The sequence below is a fragment of the Leuresthes tenuis genome, unplaced genomic scaffold (assembly GCF_036924035.1).
Source record: "Leuresthes tenuis unplaced genomic scaffold, fLeuTen1.0.hap1 SCAF_23, whole genome shotgun sequence".
Taxonomy (NCBI): domain Eukaryota; kingdom Metazoa; phylum Chordata; class Actinopteri; order Atheriniformes; family Atherinopsidae; genus Leuresthes; species Leuresthes tenuis.
The window spans coordinates 23636758-23656787 of NW_027325377.1; the positions used below are offsets into that span (position 1 = coordinate 23636758).

Sequence of the window (20030 nt, forward strand, 5' to 3'; positions counted from 1 at the left end):
ATCCAGAGATCAATGCCCCTGAAAATCATCCCATCACATATCCGTCTGTCACTCCGTTGCATGATTACCTGCAGCGTCCCGACACTTGCAGACATTTATTTTCAACAAAACAATTGCAAACTAGTGGTAAGAGTTTGCTGATGCTAAAGAAACACACAGAGTCCACACATACCGTATTTACATTCAAGCTAAGGGGTCTGAGACCTTCGCTATCAAGCTGGCAAATGTGAGGTATATAATTTACAAGGCTGCCATGCTGGTACATTCTCAAAAATATAAAAGTCAGAATGCAAAAAGCTTTAAAAACAAAACAAAACACAGCTCTTAGTTGTATTGTAAGGACTCTGTGGTGAACAGAACAGAAATGTCAGAAAACAGAAAGCGTTGCCGCCAGCTCGTACAGCCGAAGCGTCCCAAAGCGAGCGAGTTTCTTATTTCACCCCCGAAACTGAGCCGCACAACATCGTAAAGCACTCGCAGCAGTTTGTCGTTTTTAAAAGATGATGCATCAGTCCTCAAATATCCACAGGATGTTGACGCCAGATAGTCCCAGATTCACCCTCCTGAAGAGAAAAAAAAACACGAGAAACAATTTAACTTTTCAGCAACGGACAAGCAAAGTCAAACTAATCACTCTGAATCAATATGCTATTAGTTATTTGGTGTGTGACCTTTCAGCAGAATATCAATCAATATTTCATTATACGGTAACGGCCATTTTTCATGGAATTTTACAAGAAGAACTCACCCCAGCATCCCCGACTCTTTGGTCTTAATGACATAGAGGAACATGAGAATCGTGTGGAACAGGTTGTTCCTGCCCTGGAACAGAAATAGAGACGGGTTTGTGTCACTGCAATTCAAGTGTCATCACTGAGCAACATAATCTGCATCGTCATTAAGGGAGATGCCTGTTCTGATGCTGACATCCATATTAAACCAGTAACAAATCCATTGTACTTTAAAGAACTAATCTATCGCATGAAATCAAAAATTGCTCTTTAAAATCTTGTTTAAATAACTTATATGATAAAAAAAATAAGAGATCCAAGATCTCTGAACAAGAAAGTTTTTCATAAGAGCCAGAAAAATACTGTGGTCACCTTTGGAAGACTGTAGATGTGCCCCTGATATACGAGCTGGTAGTGAGGAGGAGTGGTGCTGCTTTGGTGGATGCAGAAGAGGTTCTCCTTGGTAACATCTACAAGAGATAACAAAGAAAAACCAACATCAAAACCACTTGAGAGAGGAGAAGAAAGCCTCTGATAAGCCTTTATTATCATCATGCACACCAGGTTTGTCTGGGGTGTGGCTGAAGTGCTGAGAAGTGAAAGTCTTCCCGTCCGGGTACTTTGGGTGTGGAGGAAGCCTGGAGTCCAAGTACGTGCAAAAGACATGCATGAGGATCTGAGAGGAGAACACAGAGAGAGAAAACGTTTGTAAAGTCTTATTTCTCAGCCTCCGAAACATGAAAGGAAAGGAAACATGAGTACAGCTAAGGATTCAGACTCACAGCACAGTCGGTGGGAATGTCTGTATCCCACTTCCTGTTCTTCAGATCACCGCCACCATTCCAGCGGAAGGAGCTCATGCAGCCGCTGTGAGCCAGCTCTGAGGCAAAAACAACAACACAGAGAAAAATGAGCCGTTCTTCTTTTTCACAGCCACAAAAATAGCACAATATCACAGAACATATTGTTGAACTCACCCTTTAATCTGTCCACTAGATATTCCTGGTTGGGTGTGATGTCCAAGTACTGAACAATGGAGTTCAAGGTGGGAATTAATGAGGCTTTCATCACCGCTGCCTGTCTCAGGCTGCTTATGCTGGCCTCTGGTGGAGGAAAGAGGGAAGACTGGTGCTAAACATGTTTCTTAAGTGGATTTTTACATTCAGTCAGCAGCAGTTTGAGTGGACAGAACATTATTCCTCCCTGCAGCAGTTTTACCTCCTATCTGGAGCTCTGGGCATCCCATCCTCCTCAGCTGGCTGTTAACAGAGTCGATTTCTCTGACCAGCGTGACCAAGATGGTGTCACTGATCCACTGCAGACGCAAATATTTACTGACTCAGATTCATTTATAAAGACTTTATATACAGCTTTGATTTAAAAAATAAAAATAAAGGTAGGAACATATCAAAAAACAACTACAAACATTTCGGAGCTTGGCTGTCCAGCTATCGATCCGGTCCACGACTGCACGGCTGGTTGTGATTCTGGCCCACACCTGCATATCAGAAAAGGAACAGAACAGTTTTTAGAGTTAAGGCCTTAGCTTTCATTAAGGTATACAAACAGAAAATGCTAACAATGCTAACCTCCTCTGCAGCCTGCTTGGAACCCAGATCCGTCTCATCCTTGTGGGCAGACGGCGCCTGGGAGCGGCATGCAGGCTGATACAGGAATTTCCTCAAGCTCTGCGCGTAGTCTCCAACTGAGCGGTTGTAGTTCCAAAATGTTGGACTGTGGTTTGGAGACACAGCCTCTGGACTGCCTGCAGATGGGAAAGATGGCAGATGAAGAGATTTTTTTATCCATAAAATATTTGAAAATCCAGTTTCCAGGAGCTGTGTAAGAAGTCTGATTTTGAGCAGTGTTCCAACATTTTGGAAACAGGATGATGTGAAGCTGTCGCTAACCCAGAGCGCGGTGGTAAAGTCATGAGCGACTCGTTTCTTTACGATTTCCTTCCAAGCAGCCAGACTTTCTTATAATCTTTCAAAGTTGTCTTGAGCAACAGTTCTTTGTGTTTTCTGAAGCACAAAGAACCTAGACCTTATTTCTTTTAAACCTGGACCTTATTTCTGGCATAAAATACGTTCATCTACTCACCGAGAACAGTTTGGTGAAAGTCGGCGTCCTTCAGAAGATATTTAGATAACTCGAGATCCATATAACGGAGTGAACGGGGCTTAGAGGATGCAGCCTCTAAATAAGGCATTATCTGTATATTATACTTTAAGAAGACATTCCTCCTCTGTTGGCATCTGTAAACATCGTTCACAAGAACACCACCAGTCAGCATCGATTCGCGGACAGGCAGCGGTCTGTTGTTCTCTGGCCAGCTGTTCCTCTCTCTGCTTCCTCCTTTCCAGGAGCTCCTCATCTGTATATTCTGGCTCAAAACGGTAAGAACGTCCATCGTACTCAAAGTCGTCGTCCACGTTGTCCAAATCTGATACATATTCTTAGATGTTGAACAAAATTAACAGAACTAGCAAAGTCTGTATGAAGTTAGACGACCGTCTCAGAGCACGGAGTAAACAAGCGCGCGTCAATGACATCATCCAAGTAGACGCCTATGTAGAAAGCCCCCTGAGCCTATTTCCCTGGAGGACAACAACATAGAAGCTATAAGCTAATATTGCAATAGTACACGTTCACCCATTCATTCTTCTTAAAGTATTGGTGAAATAAAGACAGATAATGCCTTATTTAGAGGCTGCATCCTCTAAGCCCCGTTCACTCCGTTATATGGATCTCCAGTTATCTAAATATCTTCCGAAGGACGCCGACTTTCACCAAACTGTTCTCAGTGAGTAGATGAACGTATTTCATGCCAGAAATAAGGTCTTGATTTAAAAATATCAGAGTTCCCCTTTAAACCATTCAAGCATAAAAAAGCACCTCACTCCAGCGTTGAACTGTGACTACACGGAGAAAACTTGGCAAAGAACCACATTTTCCTGGCATTTTATGATGAAATAACTGGAGGCAAAAGACTTCTGCACAGTACATCTCCCGGTCTCAAGAGAAGCAGTGACTCGAGGAGAAGCAAAAGAAGAATTCCTACAGTTACCCACCGAGCTGGCTGCGGTGACTCTTCTCCTCCTCTGTGCGCAGGAACCTCTCCAGACTTTTCAGATCTTCCATGTAGTCCTCTTTGCTTCCAGGAGAGTTAAACACAGAGGGGGATGTGCGATATCGAGCCCTCAAGCTCGAACCTTCTGCTGATCCAATGCTGTTTGAGTAGGGAGAAGTGCCCGAGGAAGGACTATAGTTCAGCACCTGAAACATAGGGAAGATCACAGAGTTCATATAGTTACTTTTTTCTCTCACCACACTCAAATCGCTGCTGTAAAAATATGTACCTTCCCAAAGGCCACTGAGGGGGAAAAAGGGCCTCCAGCACTACTCGGCGTGGATGGGTTACTAAGGGAAGGGCTGTAACCTGTTACACAACTAGGGGAGAACTTGGGACTGCTTGAGGCTGGCCGAGAAGGGCTGAAACTCAGCACACTCTGGCCCTGCAGTGGAGATGCCTGGGTTGGAGCCGGTGTTTCCTTCTTTTCTGGCTTTTGCGGTGGAGAAGCCTGGATACCTACATGGATAAAGCCAACAACATTTATATTCAACTATTTTACTTGTTACAATGTGTTCTGAATATTGTGAAAAAGTTCACAAAACCAGAGAAAATGTAACTTAAAAGCCTTACTTGTGTTTCTCAAACCCAGAAGGCGATGCTGCTCGGGGGTTACAGTAATGGTGGACGGAGCCATTGTGTATTTGAAATATTTCCAGAAGTCAAAAAGAGCATTTAGACTGAAGAGAGAGGCCAGTACCAGTTCTGTTGAAGAGGACAGAAAATTAACACACAGCCAAAAAGACTAGGCTAAATATCACATATTTGTTTTATTTGAGCTAAGAGAAAGTTGAAAATTTAGTCAAATCTGTGCAGGAATATTCTCCCAAATTGCCATAAAGAATAAAATCCCAACCCATTGAAGGCTTCAATCGACTTTAAAACACAGGCAATCATTCCCAGAACAATAAATAACTCATAAGTGGGACCTCACCGATGTACCAAATAGGCCAGTAGGTGATGTTGTAGTATCGGCTCAGCAGTTTTCCAGACCTTACAGGAAAGTAAAACATTTTATTGTGACATACAAGAAGTTAAGAGACAACATATTTAGCAAATTCACACTGACAACTACTTACATTTCAGTGTAAATCATGCCAGCAAGGGACACGTTGAGAACAGCCCAGGCGAGGACGACCTGTCGAGCCTGCTCCTCCCTCCTCAACCTCAGTGCCCTGTCGATCATACTGGGGGTCCCCTCCTTCGGTGGGGTCAACATGGTTCAAGTTCTGATCAGGCTGGAAAAGTTAGTAGAGCAATAGATTAAACACAGGCCAGGCAATTAGTTTGCTACAACCTAATGAATATTAACTAACTGCGTTAAATTTAACTTGAAATAACACTTATGTTGCAAGATTGCTGAACTTGCCGCAGAGCAAGTATTTGTTTCGCAAAGTTTAATTCGCCCACCGGCTAGCTAAAAGGTTAGCTATAGTTAGCTAGGTTGTGTACAAAACAATGCAGCGAAGCGGAAGTTCAGTTTCAGTTTGGACTTCCTGTCAAATCATAACACACAAATAACGTTTTATCCGCACAAGGATGTAACTTATATGTAATAAAACGCAGAGAAAGTTAAAAAAAATTCATACCACGCTGAAGTGAATGACGGCTGCGGCGCTGCATAATTTGTATTTAAACCGGAAGCGATCGCATGCACTTCCGGTGCACATTTTTAGTGACTTTTCACCGTTAAATTGGGAAAGAAATTCAAGAAAAATTCAGTCGCACCACAAAATGATGACTGAAGACTATTTAAATTCAAATTAAATCAATGTTTAAATTTCGTTTGTGAATCCAAAGTTTAATGAGCGTTTAAATACATATCTTTGGCCAATTAGAGATACTTGCTCATACAGACTTTCCGGCTCCCTCTTGGTTCACGGACCGCAGGAATCTTTTCATAGTTCTATTGGATGAAGTCCAATCCACACCACAGAAAATGTGATCAATCATACTTCCTAGTAGCTTTTATGGTGTCATTTATAGCACCTACTTCAGAATAAGAGCTTTTCCAACGTGAAGGGCTTAGAAAAATAATTTGTTTACTGCAAAGCAAGTGGGTCAGTTATGATCATCTGTCTGCAAGCATTACAGAGAAAAGAAGAAGCAATAAGCAACAAATCATTAACGTAACACAGCTGTGTGCAAATTTATTTACATACTCGCATAATTTCTGTTCATTTATCAAAATAGTCAACAGTTCAGTTAGAGTTGAAACACATTTCAACATTAAGTCAAGTCAAACAACTGGGGTTTTTACATCAATGCCCACATTCTTAAGCTCAAAAGCTTTGCTTTCAATTTCCCCATAAAAAGAAGGCGAGAAAGAATAAAGTACAAAATTAAGCTTTGAATAAATAAAGAGTTCAAAGCCGGAGTCATTTAGCTCTCACATAGAATCAGAGTTCTTACTGGACTTTAATGTGCAGCAATGAATTAATCTTTTTGAGCGAGTCAAACAGTGATTAATTTTCATATTAACCATTAAAACTTGAAATAAAAGGCACGACATAATGAAAAGAGAATTGGACAGAAATATCATAACATATCTCTAAGTTGGCTTCCTCATGGTAATATTTGGCAGATCCAAAGAGGTAAACAGAGTAAATAAATAAAAGATCTCAAGAGGCACAGTTTTCAATGAGGCGGTGACAGGGATTTTTCAGAGTTATATCCTCCAACGTCCAAACCACAGTCTTCTTCACTGGCTGTGTCAACAAGTCTCTCTCCTCTCCTTCTTTTTCTTTTCCCTCTGCTGTCATCCTCTTCTTCCTCTTCCTCATCAACATCCCGCTCTTTACGAGACGTTCTCTCCATCTTGGGCCCTTTGCAGATCTTGAGGTGGCGTGTGAGGTGGTACTTGGTGAGGAAAGCTTTGTGGCACTTCTCGCAGACAAAGTCTCTTCGGCCTTCGTGAGAGTTCATGTGCTTCTTCAAGTGGTTGGTTTTGAGGAAGTGTTTGTTGCACTTTGGGCACTGAATCCGGCGTTCACTGTTAGAAAACAGCAAAGTAACACATGAAACAACTCAAAGCAGCATCACAACAGATTACAGATGATGAATCTGGTGACTTCAGTACATACTGAGTGTGAGAGAACATGTGCTGCGTCAGGTCATGTTTCCTGAAGAATGCTCGATCGCAGAGGTCACACTTGAGCTTCTCCGCACCGGTGTGGATGAGCATATGTGAAGCCACGTGTGATTTCTGAGTGAATGACTTCTCACAAACCGTGCATCTGTAGTTTTTCTGACCTGTTGGGATAAAAAAAAAGGTGTCAAACATTCAAGTCCACAACACTGTGGACTGTGTGAACAAATGTTTCTCTCCGGGAGATCATCGGACATGTAAGTATAGCCACATTCCCCGCACAGACTTTGCATTTAAAGTCACATAATCAGGATTTTATTAGAGCTGAGCGACAGTCAGGAAACGTTGCAAGTGACCACGAGTCGACATGTGGTTTTAAAGGGCTGATTTTGTCACAAATATATGTAAACTCACATATATCAATTCAACTGTATTAACATTCACCTACACTTGTCTGTTTTTACTGAAATATGCACAAAGGTGGAGCCTCGGAGTATCTTGTCCCATTTGAGTCTGGCTGAGCTTACGCCTGAAGAGTGATTTGATCCCTCAGCTGTGAGAAGTCAGACTAAAAGGTTCACATGCATTTTCAAAAGTCCACTTTTAGTCTGAATTACACAATATTTTTGTCACGTAAACTTACTAAGTGTGCAATTATGGACTCCAAAGTCTTTGGAACTATATTAATGAAGAGAGATTAGTTTAAAAAGGTTTAACTACTGCTCGGTGGAGACATTTGAAATACCTGTGTGAATCTTGAGGTGCATCCTGAGGTTGCTGGGATCACTGAAGGCCTTGCTGCAGTACTCACACTTGTGAGGCTTCATCCCTACATGCCCCATGAAGTGCACGTTGAGCTTGGTGGATGTAATGAAAGCCCGGGAACACATGCTGCACTTGAATTTCTTCTCCCGTACATGGCCCTGGCCTTTTGCTCTGGGGTAACTGTTATTAGAGTTCCTGTTACTGCTGCTCCCGCTGCTGCTGTCATTGTTCGTTTGTCCCGCAGCGTGACTGTTACAAGGCCACGGGGACGAGGACGAGCTTGAGGTTCCATTGGTCAGCTTCTCTTCCTGGTGAACATGCGATTGCTGTGGCTGCTGCTCTTGCTGTTGCTGCGGTGGAGGTGGTGGCTGCTGTGGCTGCGTGGGGTCCTGCTGCGACGGGCTGTGGCTGTGTGGGGGCTGGTTATGGCTGTGGTTACTGTTATGGCTGCTGAGGTGAGACTTGAGTTCAGAGAAAGAAGAGCACTCTTTGCCACACTGGCACATCTGGCCCTCAGGCACCTGAGGAACACCTGGAGACATAAAAGGATGATAGCCTGGTGATCATCACTTAATGAGCGTCCAATTGATCATCATCTATTCATATGTATTTGCCTTCTCACCCATCAGCCTGCAGTAGTCTCGGCTATAATAGAAAAGCAGCTCCTGGTCTGGGTGGATCTCTGTTGTTGTACAGAAGAAAAGCTTTCCATTGGCAGGGTACGCCACCAAGTTCTGCTCTTCATGGGTCCTAAATACAGAAAATGCACTGATTTATCACCAGCATGCATTGTATTTTAAGTTGACACATTTTCTTCTTTTGACTTGCACAAAAAAATGTAGAAACTCTCATTTCGAGGTGTCATTTTTCACACCTCGCCTTGCGGACAAACATCATCCAGTTGCATTCGTTCTCATCCGTTGTCACAATGTAAAACTCCAGCACATTGTTGTGGTACATCTGCAAGACAGAAAATGTGTTTCCGTGTCTTCATCTTTTCATCTACAAAGCCTGATGGTGACGGATACAGCCCAACAGCACGAACCTTCCATATCTGAGGTGTGTCCTTCTCTGGCCAATCAGAGAGATCCACGTTGCTACAATGCTGGCCCACCATTGGTCCAAAGCAGGTTCTTGGCGGAATGACGTCTCTTGCAAAAACTCCTAAGATGGGTCATGAGCAGATTTGTGCAGATTTAAAGCAGAGCATCAAGCAGGCGTCTTTGAGCATAAATAAATCTATAAAATGACAACTCAGGTCAATGGTAATGACAGAAAAAGCTAACTTAATGATGTTTATTCTTTTACCAAGAGGTTCGTCAGCCACTGAGATGCGCAGGCACAGTGGACGTGGCAGAGAGAGGCGAGCCCTGCTTTGGATGGGTGTGTCGGGGACAAAAGTGACCGGGCCATGTTCTGGACAGTCTGAGGTATACGAGCGCTCACAGAGTGTGCACCCTGGAAGAAAAGAACAAAGTTAGTACAGCTTAAAGTTGTCCTGACACATCTTTATTTATCGGGATTCATTTAGAAAATGCTCTGGGGTTGCTTTAGTTGGTGTTACTTTCCAATAATTTAACCAAAAAGAAGAAGAATAGAAGTTAGGCTGAAATAACTAAATCACAAACTCACAGATTGTGTAAGCAGTCACCATGTTCTCTTTGTTGGAAGTCGAGTCCTCTAACTGCAAGGTGGAGTTGACCAACACCAGGTTGTTTTCGGGCCCCAGAGAAACCTCTGCAGTGATCGGAGACACGTTGACCCCCTCCAGTCCCATCCCAGAGTGACCATGGAGGGACACTGGTTCCAGCTGGCTCTGGCTGGCCATAGAGCCAGTGAGCACCACGCTCACAACACCCGAGTTCATTTCCCCATTTGTGTGGAGCTGCTCGCCAAGTCCTCCTGCCCCTCCTCCCCCGGAGCTGCCCACTCTCCCCCCCATATGATCCTGTTCCATTACCACTGGTAGTTCCAGAACAGGGGCTCCGTGGAGGGGCATCACACCACCAGAGGAGTCTACCCCCGTCAGGCCCTCGTGAGGTTGAGGCTGCCTTCCTCCACCAAGCTGCTGCTGGCCGTCAGACACTGCCACCACCCCAACTCCATCCATGTTCGCCAGCTCCTCTCCCATCCGGTTGGGGGAAATGGGGCTGCTGACACGTGACTCCATGGCTAATCCTGTCGAGTCCAGCTCATGAGGGCCAGTCTGGTGGAGGTCTCCCTGACCACTGACCTGCCTGGAGTCTATGGGCACCAGACCCTGCTCCAGTGGGCCACCAGGGCCACTGTACGGGTCCAGACCTGAGGGATTGTTGCTGGCCACAGACAGGGTCCCATCCATGTTAAGGCTGCTGGGATGAATGTATTGAGGGGGTGGACGGTCTGCCAGGTAGGACAGAATACCTTCAGAGCAAAGACAAAAGATGAATGATTACGCTGCTTGTGGTATTTAAATACATTATGTTCAATTATCTTCTGCCATCTGGAAACGTTCATTTTATCTTCTAAATGTGTAAAATACTAAACATGCAAACACATTTGAACACTCATACTACAATAAACCAGATGTGTGCTTTGATGTGATTTACGCATCTCATCCCACCTGGCAGTATGTGGCGGAAGTAGCTGCTCTCCAGGTGGGGGTACGGAGGAGGCGGCAAGGAGTAATTCCTTTCTGGTAGGCCACACATCACTCCTCTGTCGCTCAAGGGACCCATGGGGAGCATCAGAGACAAAGCAGAAGGGAGGGAACCAAGGGAAGGACCCAAACTGGGGATGGCTACCGGCATGCCTGAAACATAAAACCCATGAACATGTAAACAAGTGATGGAGTCATTGGTAGAAAGTCCGCTCCTTTCCTTAACCTGGAAACAACACGATTTAATTTTTAATTTAACAGACTGTTAATGCAATAATGACAGACATCACAAGTTATTGTAAATGTTCCATTTTGTTTCAGCCGATCAAACTGATTCAATGTTTGGAATAAAAAGGTAAGTAAAACTGACCTGACTGCGTAATTCTAAATAAAAACCAATGGTGTGCAGTTATATAGTCATTTGAGGATGAAAGGTATTGAGGACCATAAAATTGTTAACAGATGAACTGTGTAAATATGCACATATTCAGTTTCTATGCACATCTAACCTGCAAAAGGAATTTTACTCATATGTGAAGATGACGCTTTTCATAGTTCATTAAGTGTAAAACAGACCGGAATGATAGTATTTTCCATACCTGGAGTGGGGATGGGATTGTGCGTGGGAGAGGTGGGCAGACCCAGATGGCTGGCACCCACTGAGGGCACACTGAGCTGGTCCATGCCCACAGGACTCAGGTTCATATCATTCATCCTGGAGAATCAACATCAGAGTCAAACAACGCCGAGCAAAGAGCCAGCTAACTGCTGTAAATATAATTAGCCGATAGTTTGACATTTTGAACACAAATATGAGACATGAGGTTAGGCTCTGATAACCTATTACTTCCACACGAGAAAATTATCTATAGTTCAAGAAATCAAGTCAGTGTAATGAAGCTGGGAGCTTCGTTAGCTTACCTGAATTCAACAACTGCTGTCTTTTTAATAACCGAGGGCAGCAGCTACATGGTTATACATATTTATTTCCATAAAAATACCTAGTTTGGAAAAACAACAAACCTTTCCAAAGAGCAGGAAGTACAATAACTCTCACTGAAACAGCTGAGACAACTTACAACTGACTTGTACATAGCTAGCTTGTTAGCATAGCATCTCTAGTGTTGTCGAACTGCTAACGTTAGCCTTGCTAAACTACGTTTCCATAAATCATCATAACAGGGTACGTTTATGTGTGGCGATTCACAAAACGTATGGCTATATCTCGACACGAACGTAAATGTTGCTTCGTTGCAGATATATCACATATTTGCCACAAAGGAGTAACATTCCAAAACAAAACCTCCTTGAACGCGGCCATGACAGCAACACCGACCAATACTGCCTCTCCGCGCATGCGCCAACTCAGAGCGATACTGCCTGTCCGCGCATGCGCTAACTCCTGCCTGTTGCTACTTGGCGGTAGAAAAGAAAGCCCACCATAAACCACCTTCTGCAGAAACATAAATTAGAAATAAGTAGGGAGGGTTTTTGTAAGTTGTAATGGTGAGACTTTAGACTTTTTACATAGCAGTCAGTTTTTTTTCTCTTTACAGGTTGTCAGGTTTGTTGTGTTGCTGCATGTCTCTGTTGTCTGTTTGAAACATTTATTTATGTAATTATTTGTTGTTGTCCTGACCTGCCCTCCCCCAAAGGAAACCTGTTCTGAGCCTTGCTCCCTCTAACTGATGCACATTTTAGGGCCAACTGCCAAACTTCTTTAGACTTGTAAGATTCAGTAAATGTTTTAACCAGTTAAACACTTGAAAAATAATGATTATTCACCTGCAAAATACGTATAAACCTGATCTAGGGTCAGCATTGGCTCATTGATTCCCAACCAGTCTTAAATCGCGTCCTCGTGCGTTTCTGTTGACGAAAGATAACAAGCTAGTCACAAGATTGCTTGTTTTCTCGAAACACGATGGCTTTTTTTTTTCCTTTTTGGCTTTTTTTGTGGTGAGGATCGCTTCACAAAGGAAGGAAGAAAACGTAATGTAAACTGTTTGATCTTGATCGGAAAGCTACATGGCTGCATCTCCGCCCCAGGTCACACCCCATCGAGGTTGCAGCCTCAAAACCCCGTGCAACACGCTGGTTGACACAGACAAAGTCCTAATCGTGCACAGGTTAATTTCAAAAGATCACAGAGGACATCAACGTGGATTCAAAAGGACATTTTCAGGAAAAACACGCGAGATGGCTGTGCGAGGACTCTGACAGGGTGAATGGATTTCTGGTTATTTGGAGCAGAATCATTTTCTTTCTCTGTGAAATAGACCTGCCTGTTGATTTATATATATATATACTTAGAAAGATGTCCTATCATAGTAAGGAGTTCCTGGAGCATATTCCATTCGTGCCCCCGCTGGCTCTCCACGGCATCTCCATGGACAACAGTGCAGCGCACTATAAGGATGCGCTCCGATTCACCCTGCCCTTCCACCTTGATGCTGCTTACCTCGACCACGTCCACGGCCAGAGATTACCTTGCAGACGAGTCCCCTATTTCCCTTTCCACGCTCCCCTCGGTGTGTGTGAATATACCTTCGAACCCGCGTTCATCCAGAAAAGGAATGAAAGGGAGCGACACCGAGTGCGCTGCGTAAACGAGGGTTACGCGCGCCTCAGGGAGCATCTGCCGCAGGAGTTTGAGGACAAGCGGCTCAGCAAAGTGGAGACGCTGCGAGCGGCTATTGACTATATCAAACACCTGCAGAGCCTGCTGGACTTAAACGTCTCCGGGATGGAGATGTCGCTCGGAGACGCACGCAACCGCGAGGCGCTGCGGCTCAGGACTGAGTGCGGCAGCGATGGAGAATCCAAAACCAGCCTGAGCGACAGCGGGGAAATGGTTTATTAACTCTTATCCTGTCTCAGAACTGCTGCTGTGATATAATTACAGCATTAAGGCAAACAAAAACACATTTAAGAGAAAGGGAAAGGCAGCATTTATTTTTAGAGTAAAGATAAGTCAAACCTAAAGCAAAACATAGCGAAATGACATTGTAAGCAGCTGCCTTCATTCCATACAGGTGGTTAAATGAGAATAAATGTGCTTGTGCATTTTGTAAGTCAGGATAAACATAAAAAATATATGTTCCAAGAGGCTGTTCCATGCAGAAATAAGCTCAAAGGCAACAGGACATGTTCCAAAAACAGTTTCATTCAACAAGTTACTCAAAATGAATATTTTTGATCAGGTTTTTCATGCTTCCTGATAACTAATCCATCATTCTGAGAGAACATCTATAAATGAGCATGGCACTGGACATACTGGATAGTCTGAATAAATCTCTTTCTGGGCACATTTGACAAACTGAACATTTAATCTCTTGGCATAAGATGATAATCCAGTGTATAAATCAAGCCATGATTAGAAAACTGTTACCTAATTTTAACAACCTAACCATCATTATTTCAACTGAACGTGCTCTCTTTTGAGGTCCAAGCAACAATTATTTTTATTTTATTCATATTATCTGTGTGCAATTCATATGTCACAGCTGCACCAAACTTCATGTGCAAATCAGAGCTGACATATGACCTGTAACATGAACACCACCTGCCTTTTATCGAGTAGATTCCACTCATGTTGCTAAAAACTCCAACAAATTATGCATGGACAAAGCCCATGTGGACCTATCTGGTACCAGAACCTTTGGAAAAAATCCTTTGGGTCCTGTACTTTGTGGGGTCTTGGCTTGTTACCCATAAATCAAATCATAAGCACTTGTGGGACCCTCAGCTTTCCTGATGGGGACACTGCAACCGTAGGGGGGTCTGCAAAATGTTTCGGGAGTATCAAAGCAACAATCGAGTTAATGTAGGATGCATTCTCAGCATTCCCATGCAAGTTTTTCCACACCTGTAACATGATGAACAGTGTTTCTCCCTTTACCTGCCACTGGTTTTAATGTTATGGCTGATCGATGTGCTCTCCACCTGATCCGAGGTTCAGTTCTCTCTGTTAAGTTCTAGATGTGGTTAATGTTTTTTTTTTAGCATTTTTGAGCAGCTGGGTTCACGCGCTGTTTTCCTGAACTCTTCTGTTACACTTTTGGTAAAAATCAGAAAATCTGCTTCAATCAGAGCAGCAAGTTTGAGTCTTTCACCTTTTTTTCCTAACACATTTTCTTTTGGACTTGATCAAGAACAGCATCTCTGCTTTATGAAACTAACACTCTTGAGTGTTCTTGTCATGGATAACTGAAGTGAACATTATATTAGAAGAGACTTGAATGCAACTTGAGTGGTGGAAAGGATATGTCAAACCTGCCATGTCTATTCTTGTTTTTTTTTTAAGTTACCCGAGTGCTCTTCAAAGACCTCCTACTTACTGAACGATCTCTGGGTTCTCAGGAAGTTATTCTCTCCTAATAGCCCTTGGAATGTATTTATCAGGGAGCCCTCAGCCCCATACATGATAACTCCAGAAACATGCTCCCCACCTCCGCTGACCTGCACGGAAAAAGCTCTTTTCTGTTTTTCTGTGATACCAAAAAAAACCACAAATAAAAAGAAAAGATGATTTAGAAAAGAAGTATTTTAATGTACGCAAGAAGAGGAGATTAGGAAAGAGCAGCAGGGTGCAGTTCAAGTGAACCATGCTGGTATGGAAGAATGGCATTGACAGCCACAAAGGCATGACAATCCCTCACTAAAAGGTGTTTGGCAGCGCAGTGTGTGAATTAGACCCAATAATTAGCCAAGTGCTGGTACCCCGGGTTTGATGGTTCAGTGGCGCTGTGAAGACAGAAAACATGAAGCTACTTAAATGAAAGCATCCGCCATAATGGATGTTTTCTTTCCTGATCCATGAAGGTTGATTCTAATCAGATTGCAGCTCAGATTCTTTGCAATAATCATGCCATTTCCCAGTAAATGTTGTTTCCTATGCCTGCATGTGATATAATCCATCACACCGCTGAAATTTTTGATGAAAATAAAATTATTTTGATTAAATTTGTATTTGTTACCAGAATTGTTCAAAAGCTTTTTGTTGTATCCTTTCAGTTGAGGAGACAACAAAAAGCCCCCTATCCTGCATACTTTCCTCTACAATAATGGCAAAGTGCTGGCCAAGCAGTGAAGTTCAAATAAACTGCATCGCATCCAGATAGGCCGTTACACAAAGCCTCGGTTTAGACACTCGTATAAGGACATGAGTCTACTGTTTACCACATGGAGATGTGCATTCTAAACAGGATTTTAATGAAACATAGAGATTAAAACTTCTCTCGTGCAAAACAGATGAACAGAGCATGATGAAAGTGAGCTCAAAAGTCAGAATTTGCTCTCAAGTAATAAGACACGCTTTCTGTGCAAAGTGATCTGAGATCTATTGCTTGTGTGTGCAAGGCTACACAATTGAAGGCTACAGTGCAGGAGAGAAATTCCTGCAAACATACGATGACTAAGCCTGATAACGTTTATCAGTTGCAGTAAGATCAGCGTGGGACCACCGGGGCTGGTTGCACCAACGTGCCCGGGCGGAGAGCCCTCATGCAGGGACGGAAACGGAAGAATAGGGACTCACAACCATGCAGGGTTGTCTTCTTCGCTCCACAAACAAACACTGATGCAGTCAAACTGAGACATAGAATTTTCCAGATCCAAAAAGCAATTGTTGCACGTGCAACCAGGTAAACGCTTGATAGTATCAGTATCTCACATCTACCCTTTGGAATTTAGCTTTTATGGGCTGCTTTTACAACCCCAAGTCAGCAAAAGCTGGGACAAAACAGAAAATTCAAAGAAAGCGTTGCAATATTTAAGCTTACTTTGAGTTTTATCTAATGCAGTATGAACACAAGATATTTCACGTTTAGTTTAGTCAGCTTAATTTCATTTGTTAATATACATCCATTATTGAATTTCTGGCTTGAAACACATTCTTGGGTAAAGCTTGTACCACAAAGTGTCTTTGTTGCATTTTCCTTTCAAAACGTACCAAAGATTGTCTTTTGGGAAGAGGCAGGACTGCAGGCTGCTCAGTCTCTCCTCCGCGTGAAGAAACACACGATACAGGTTTTCTGAAATTTATTCATTTAAATACATATTTACAGATGAATAAATGGTTTCGATGGACAAATCCATTGCAGTGCAGAACATGTAGATTTACGTGCACGTGCGTGCTGGCAGTCAGCTGGCCTACAGTTCCTCGAGCTGTTCGAGAAGAGCATCTTTCTCCAGCTCCAACAAGGCGATTTGATGGTTTTTGTCACTCACTTCCTATTAAAAATGGTAAAAGATTTAGAAAGAGAAACAAAATCTGTTTTTTTGTTGTTGTTATCATCAAACTCTTTGAGGATTTAGCAGCCATGTTTATTTCACCTGAGTTAGTACTGTGTTGTGCCACCGGAGGTCACTGTCTGCCACTGCCTCAGGAATAGAAGGGTTGCTGCTGCTCATGACGTTGGGTTCACTCATTACAGAGCCAAGAGATCCGTTAACCCGCTGGATACGAGATCTGAGGAGGCAGGACCGGGCCTGGGGAGAGACAGGCATTGCTGTCAGTGATTTGAATCACCTGAAGTCACAACAGTGCGTTTGTTGTGGTGCGGTTCATACAGAGTGAGACAAAATATTGAAATTCGCAGCTAAATGTGCACACTGTAACTCTAAAGCTTTGGGTCTGATAAAGGTTTTAGGCAACGTACAACAGCCAAAGTCATTTAGAAGACAGTTAGTGGAAAAGACCAGAACCACGAGTCAGACTTAAAACGCAGCATGGACAGCATGGCTGCTCAGTAATCTCCACCCAGCATCGTACCTCCGCTGCACCTTTGTGGCAGATGCCAGACCCATATCTGCTCTCAATGTTCTGCTGGGCCCTGTTCTCCTCGAGCCGCTGGAGGTACCAGAGCCGAGCCTTTTCCAGAACCGCCAAACCGGACCATAGAGCGTCCTTCTCCTTCTCAAGATCTTTCAGGCGCTTAATCTGAAATAAAACAAGAGGCAGCAAGATGAGCTCGCCTACAAAAAAGTGGAAAAAAGGGATTTAGACTGTTTTTGTTTGACTGTACGGCAAATTCTACTCATAATGCACATGTTTACAGATGTATCTTGATGGCATTATTGGGGAAAGGTGTGATCAGCACAGCCCGGCCTGTTGTCTTCCAGTGGCCCCAAGGTATTGTGTTCCAACAGAAGCAAAGTACAGAGCTGCAGGAGGCTTATTGTCTACACCCGGTCCAGCTGCATGCACTTTACATGGACTCAAACAAAGACAACGGTGCTACGAACACCAGAGATCTGTGACATATTGTGGTGGTCATTGGCATGTTACCACGGGGCGATGAAACAGAACAGCTCGTACGCGTGATCTGTTAACATCTCAGAAGACCACTTTAACGTTAAGTTAACGTCAACCTGGCGACATAAAACGGGAAGTTGTGAGGATTTGACACGAGGGGATGTGTCACAGGGATGACTTCAGCCATGTTGGCTCTGAAATAACACCCAGAGGTGGAGCGAAGCTGGAAACACTGACAGGGTCTATAAACATTTCAGTTATTTATACTGCATGAAACGCAAGTTTCCACTGCATACATATCATGAGTTCAGACCAGGCTTCTCCTCCTTTAATAAATTCAGTTCCTTAAGGACCTAATTTACTTTTCCTGAGGGGAATAGTGCGTTAAAAGAACATGGAGGTGTCTCCACGGGCAATAAAGGAGCAAATAAAGGCTATAAGTGTCCCTCATCGAAAAAAGAAGACAGTTATAAGCAGAGTGGCTTCAGGTTTGTTTTCACCTCGACCCTTGATTAAAATCTGTGTGGCATGACTCAGGCTGCAGCACGGTTCTTCCACAGCACGTCAGGATGAATTAGATTAATTTGATATCATACGGCATATGAGACACTGTAACACACTGCATATGTTCAGTTTCTATGATTACACTCACACTCCTGCTGTGTTATTCTATTCTGTCCAAACAGCTGCGAGTCGATGTTGTGTTCACTGCCAACTTGCAGTTAGATGGATCGGCCTGTTTGGCAACTTTATCCAACACTATGTGACCAATTAAATCTGCTGGTCGTCCTGTGTTGAACACTGATGTGATGGAAAGCACTGCTTTGTCTGTTAGCTTGGTGCTTGGCATGAGAAACTTGTCGAACGTTGGTTTGATTGATCTGCTTCGGTGTTTTAGTATAAGTAGACAACACTTGTGAACAAAGACAGCTAACAAAGATGTAGAAGATGCATGTGATCAGGTTCTGCCACATATCACTGAATGATGATGTCATTCATCTGAACATTGCACACTTTGAATTTAGTTCTTCATTTCAGGCCGCTGACCAGAAAAACAACCGAAACCTGTTTAACACCTTTTCAGCTGTGCTTTTAATTTACTTCTTTGCTCTCACTCGTGAGTTAAGACTCTAAAACACGTAGTTATGGTTTGAATTTAAACACGTAGTTAGGTTAAGAGCTCAATAATTACATGGTTGTGGCTCACACCGTTTAACATTCATGAATTATCATTACAGCAACATCTTGTGGACTCCCCGCTATGTTGCCAACTCAAGATTTTCAGCCCTTAATGGGGACAGTAAAAAAAGCACCATTTACATGCTTTCTAAGTGAGCTCGGGCTGAGCTTTTAGAATATATTTGGGATAATATAAGTACAGTAGAGTGAAGAAACTTTAATGGTTTAGCCATTTACAGACATAGTTATGTGGGATTTTCTTCTTCTTCTTTTTTTTCCCTCATCAAAATACATTTAATTACCAACAGTCTCTGTCTTCAGCTCCTCGTTAGTGTTGATTAAACATCTTTTTAGTTTAAATCCGTAGCTCAGACAACACCAAACATTGGCTTGGAAGTGAGGCATAAACTCAAGGACGGAGAGTTTCACAGTTTCCTGAAATATCATAGATAGATTGATGAATAATCTGTGTGAAGTTTTAGTTAAAAATCACCAAATTCCTTTCTTATGAGGTGCATAAATCAATAAAAAGTGCCTTCAGTGTGTCTATTCATGTCAAAACAGCCTCAGAAACACGTATAATTCATCAATCTAAAGCGGAACAAACATCTTCTTGCAGTTCTTTGAAAATATGGGACACTTGCTTGTCAAAAATATGACTCAAAATGCATGTCAAATGATATGTGTTAGATTCCAGAATAGCAGAAAAGGTCATGTAAATGGACCCTGGCCAAATATATCAACCCGCTGACACTTTTACAGACTCAAAAGGCAGTAAATGCTTAACGTTATGTTCTGGACTCGCTCCTTTCTGTCATAAAGCCATAAGAAAAGCAACCTACTACATCCAGCCAACCAACAAAAACACCACCTCACCCATAGATAGAAGCGAAGTGCATCCAGGCTGCAGAGGCTGGTCTTCAGAGGGATGATAACCACAGTGTAGGAGCCAGAGCCGGAGGGACGGCAGGCCATGGAGAGGAGATCAGTAACTGACAGCTACCACCGCCCCATACATCTGGCTTGACCACAAACAACAAACCACGGCTCGACACTGGCTGACTCAGAATAATACCACAGAGAGAATGAGTGTGAGAGAGAGGGAAGGCAGGAGTGGAAAGAAAACAGCACGATACACAGGCAGAGGCAGCATGGTGCCCCCGGGGCGAGGTAATGAAAAATTCCACATGTCCCTGCTATGACTGGTTAATCGACATACAGTGATACAGTAGGGGTGG

The 20030-nt window shown here is 43.2% G+C and overlaps 4 protein-coding genes across 5 annotated transcripts; 1 reads left to right on the forward strand and 3 right to left on the reverse strand.

Annotated features, from left to right (window-relative positions):
• Positions 1-81: 81 nt before the first annotated feature.
• Positions 82-5514, reverse strand: tmem209 (transmembrane protein 209). The gene is made up of 15 exons (XM_072377152.1): positions 5454-5514; positions 4944-5102; positions 4799-4857; positions 4438-4569; positions 4094-4323; positions 3806-4010; positions 2321-2496; positions 2158-2229; positions 1950-2046; positions 1709-1834; positions 1514-1611; positions 1293-1407; positions 1104-1201; positions 749-822; positions 82-563 (listed from the first exon to the last, which is right to left on the reverse strand). Exons 2-15 carry the CDS (start codon positions 5081-5083, stop codon positions 509-511), a joined length of 1677 nt encoding a protein of 558 aa, XP_072233253.1. The 5' UTR covers positions 5084-5102; positions 5454-5514; the 3' UTR covers positions 82-508.
• A 497-nt stretch (positions 5515-6011) lies between these two features.
• On the reverse strand, positions 6012-11702 carry prdm4 (PR domain containing 4). Of its 2 annotated transcripts, none has more exons than XM_072377150.1 (11): positions 11379-11702; positions 10955-11070; positions 10320-10508; positions 9350-10120; positions 9026-9175; positions 8763-8881; positions 8592-8677; positions 8340-8467; positions 7698-8249; positions 6948-7116; positions 6012-6856 (listed from the first exon to the last, which is right to left on the reverse strand). In XM_072377150.1, exons 1-11 carry the CDS (start codon positions 11447-11449, stop codon positions 6502-6504), a joined length of 2706 nt encoding a protein of 901 aa, XP_072233251.1. In that variant the 5' UTR covers positions 11450-11702; the 3' UTR covers positions 6012-6501. The 2 variants fall into 2 exon arrangements, with proteins under 2 accessions (XP_072233251.1, XP_072233252.1); XM_072377151.1 differs by having other exon boundaries at positions 11277-11702.
• A 732-nt stretch (positions 11703-12434) lies between these two features.
• Positions 12435-13750, forward strand: LOC140282821 (achaete-scute homolog 4-like). The gene is made up of 2 exons (XM_072377390.1): positions 12435-12579; positions 12669-13750. Exon 2 carries the CDS (start codon positions 12673-12675, stop codon positions 13216-13218), a length of 546 nt encoding a protein of 181 aa, XP_072233491.1. The 5' UTR covers positions 12435-12579; positions 12669-12672; the 3' UTR covers positions 13219-13750.
• Positions 13751-16383: 2633 nt separating this feature from the next.
• LOC140282759 (suppressor APC domain-containing protein 1-like) lies at positions 16384-20030 on the reverse strand. The gene is made up of 4 exons (XM_072377312.1): positions 19669-20030; positions 17131-17298; positions 16692-16847; positions 16384-16589 (listed from the first exon to the last, which is right to left on the reverse strand). Exons 1-4 carry the CDS (start codon positions 19765-19767, stop codon positions 16509-16511), a joined length of 504 nt encoding a protein of 167 aa, XP_072233413.1. The 5' UTR covers positions 19768-20030; the 3' UTR covers positions 16384-16508.

What these genes read in the sequence shown, in the direction of transcription:
- tmem209 (XM_072377152.1), bottom strand. Translation starts at nt 5,083, where the DNA reads ATGTTGACCCCACCGAAGGAGGGGACCCCCAGTATGATCGACAGGGCA. An exon ending in CTGGCCTATTTGGTACATCG is followed by an intron (nt 4,570 to 4,798) that starts GTGAGGTCCCAC and finishes CCTCTTCAACAG; the next exon opens with AACTGGTACTGGCCTCTCTC. An exon ending in ACATTCCCACCGACTGTGCT is followed by an intron (nt 1,408 to 1,513) that starts GTGAGTCTGAAT and finishes TTCTCCTCTCAG; the next exon opens with ATCCTCATGCATGTCTTTTG.
- LOC140282759 (XM_072377312.1), bottom strand. Translation starts at nt 19,767, where the DNA reads ATGGCCTGCCGTCCCTCCGGCTCTGGCTCCTACACTGTGGTTATCATC. An exon ending in GCCACAAAGGTGCAGCGGAG is followed by an intron (nt 16,848 to 17,130) that starts GTACGATGCTGG and finishes GTCTCTCCCCAG; the next exon opens with GCCCGGTCCTGCCTCCTCAG. An exon ending in ACAACACAGTACTAACTCAG is followed by an intron (nt 16,590 to 16,691) that starts GTGAAATAAACA and finishes CATTTTTAATAG; the next exon opens with GAAGTGAGTGACAAAAACCA.
- prdm4 (XM_072377150.1), bottom strand. Translation starts at nt 11,449, where the DNA reads ATGTACAAGTCAGTTGTAAGTTGTCTCAGCTGTTTCAGTGAGAGTTAT. An exon ending in ACTTCCTGCTCTTTGGAAAG is followed by an intron (nt 11,071 to 11,378) that starts GTTTGTTGTTTT and finishes TTGATTCTCCAG; the next exon opens with GATGAATGATATGAACCTGA. An exon ending in ATGTTTGTCCGCAAGGCGAG is followed by an intron (nt 8,468 to 8,591) that starts GTGTGAAAAATG and finishes TTCTGTATTTAG; the next exon opens with GACCCATGAAGAGCAGAACT.
- LOC140282821 (XM_072377390.1), top strand. Translation starts at nt 12,673, where the DNA reads ATGTCCTATCATAGTAAGGAGTTCCTGGAGCATATTCCATTCGTGCCC.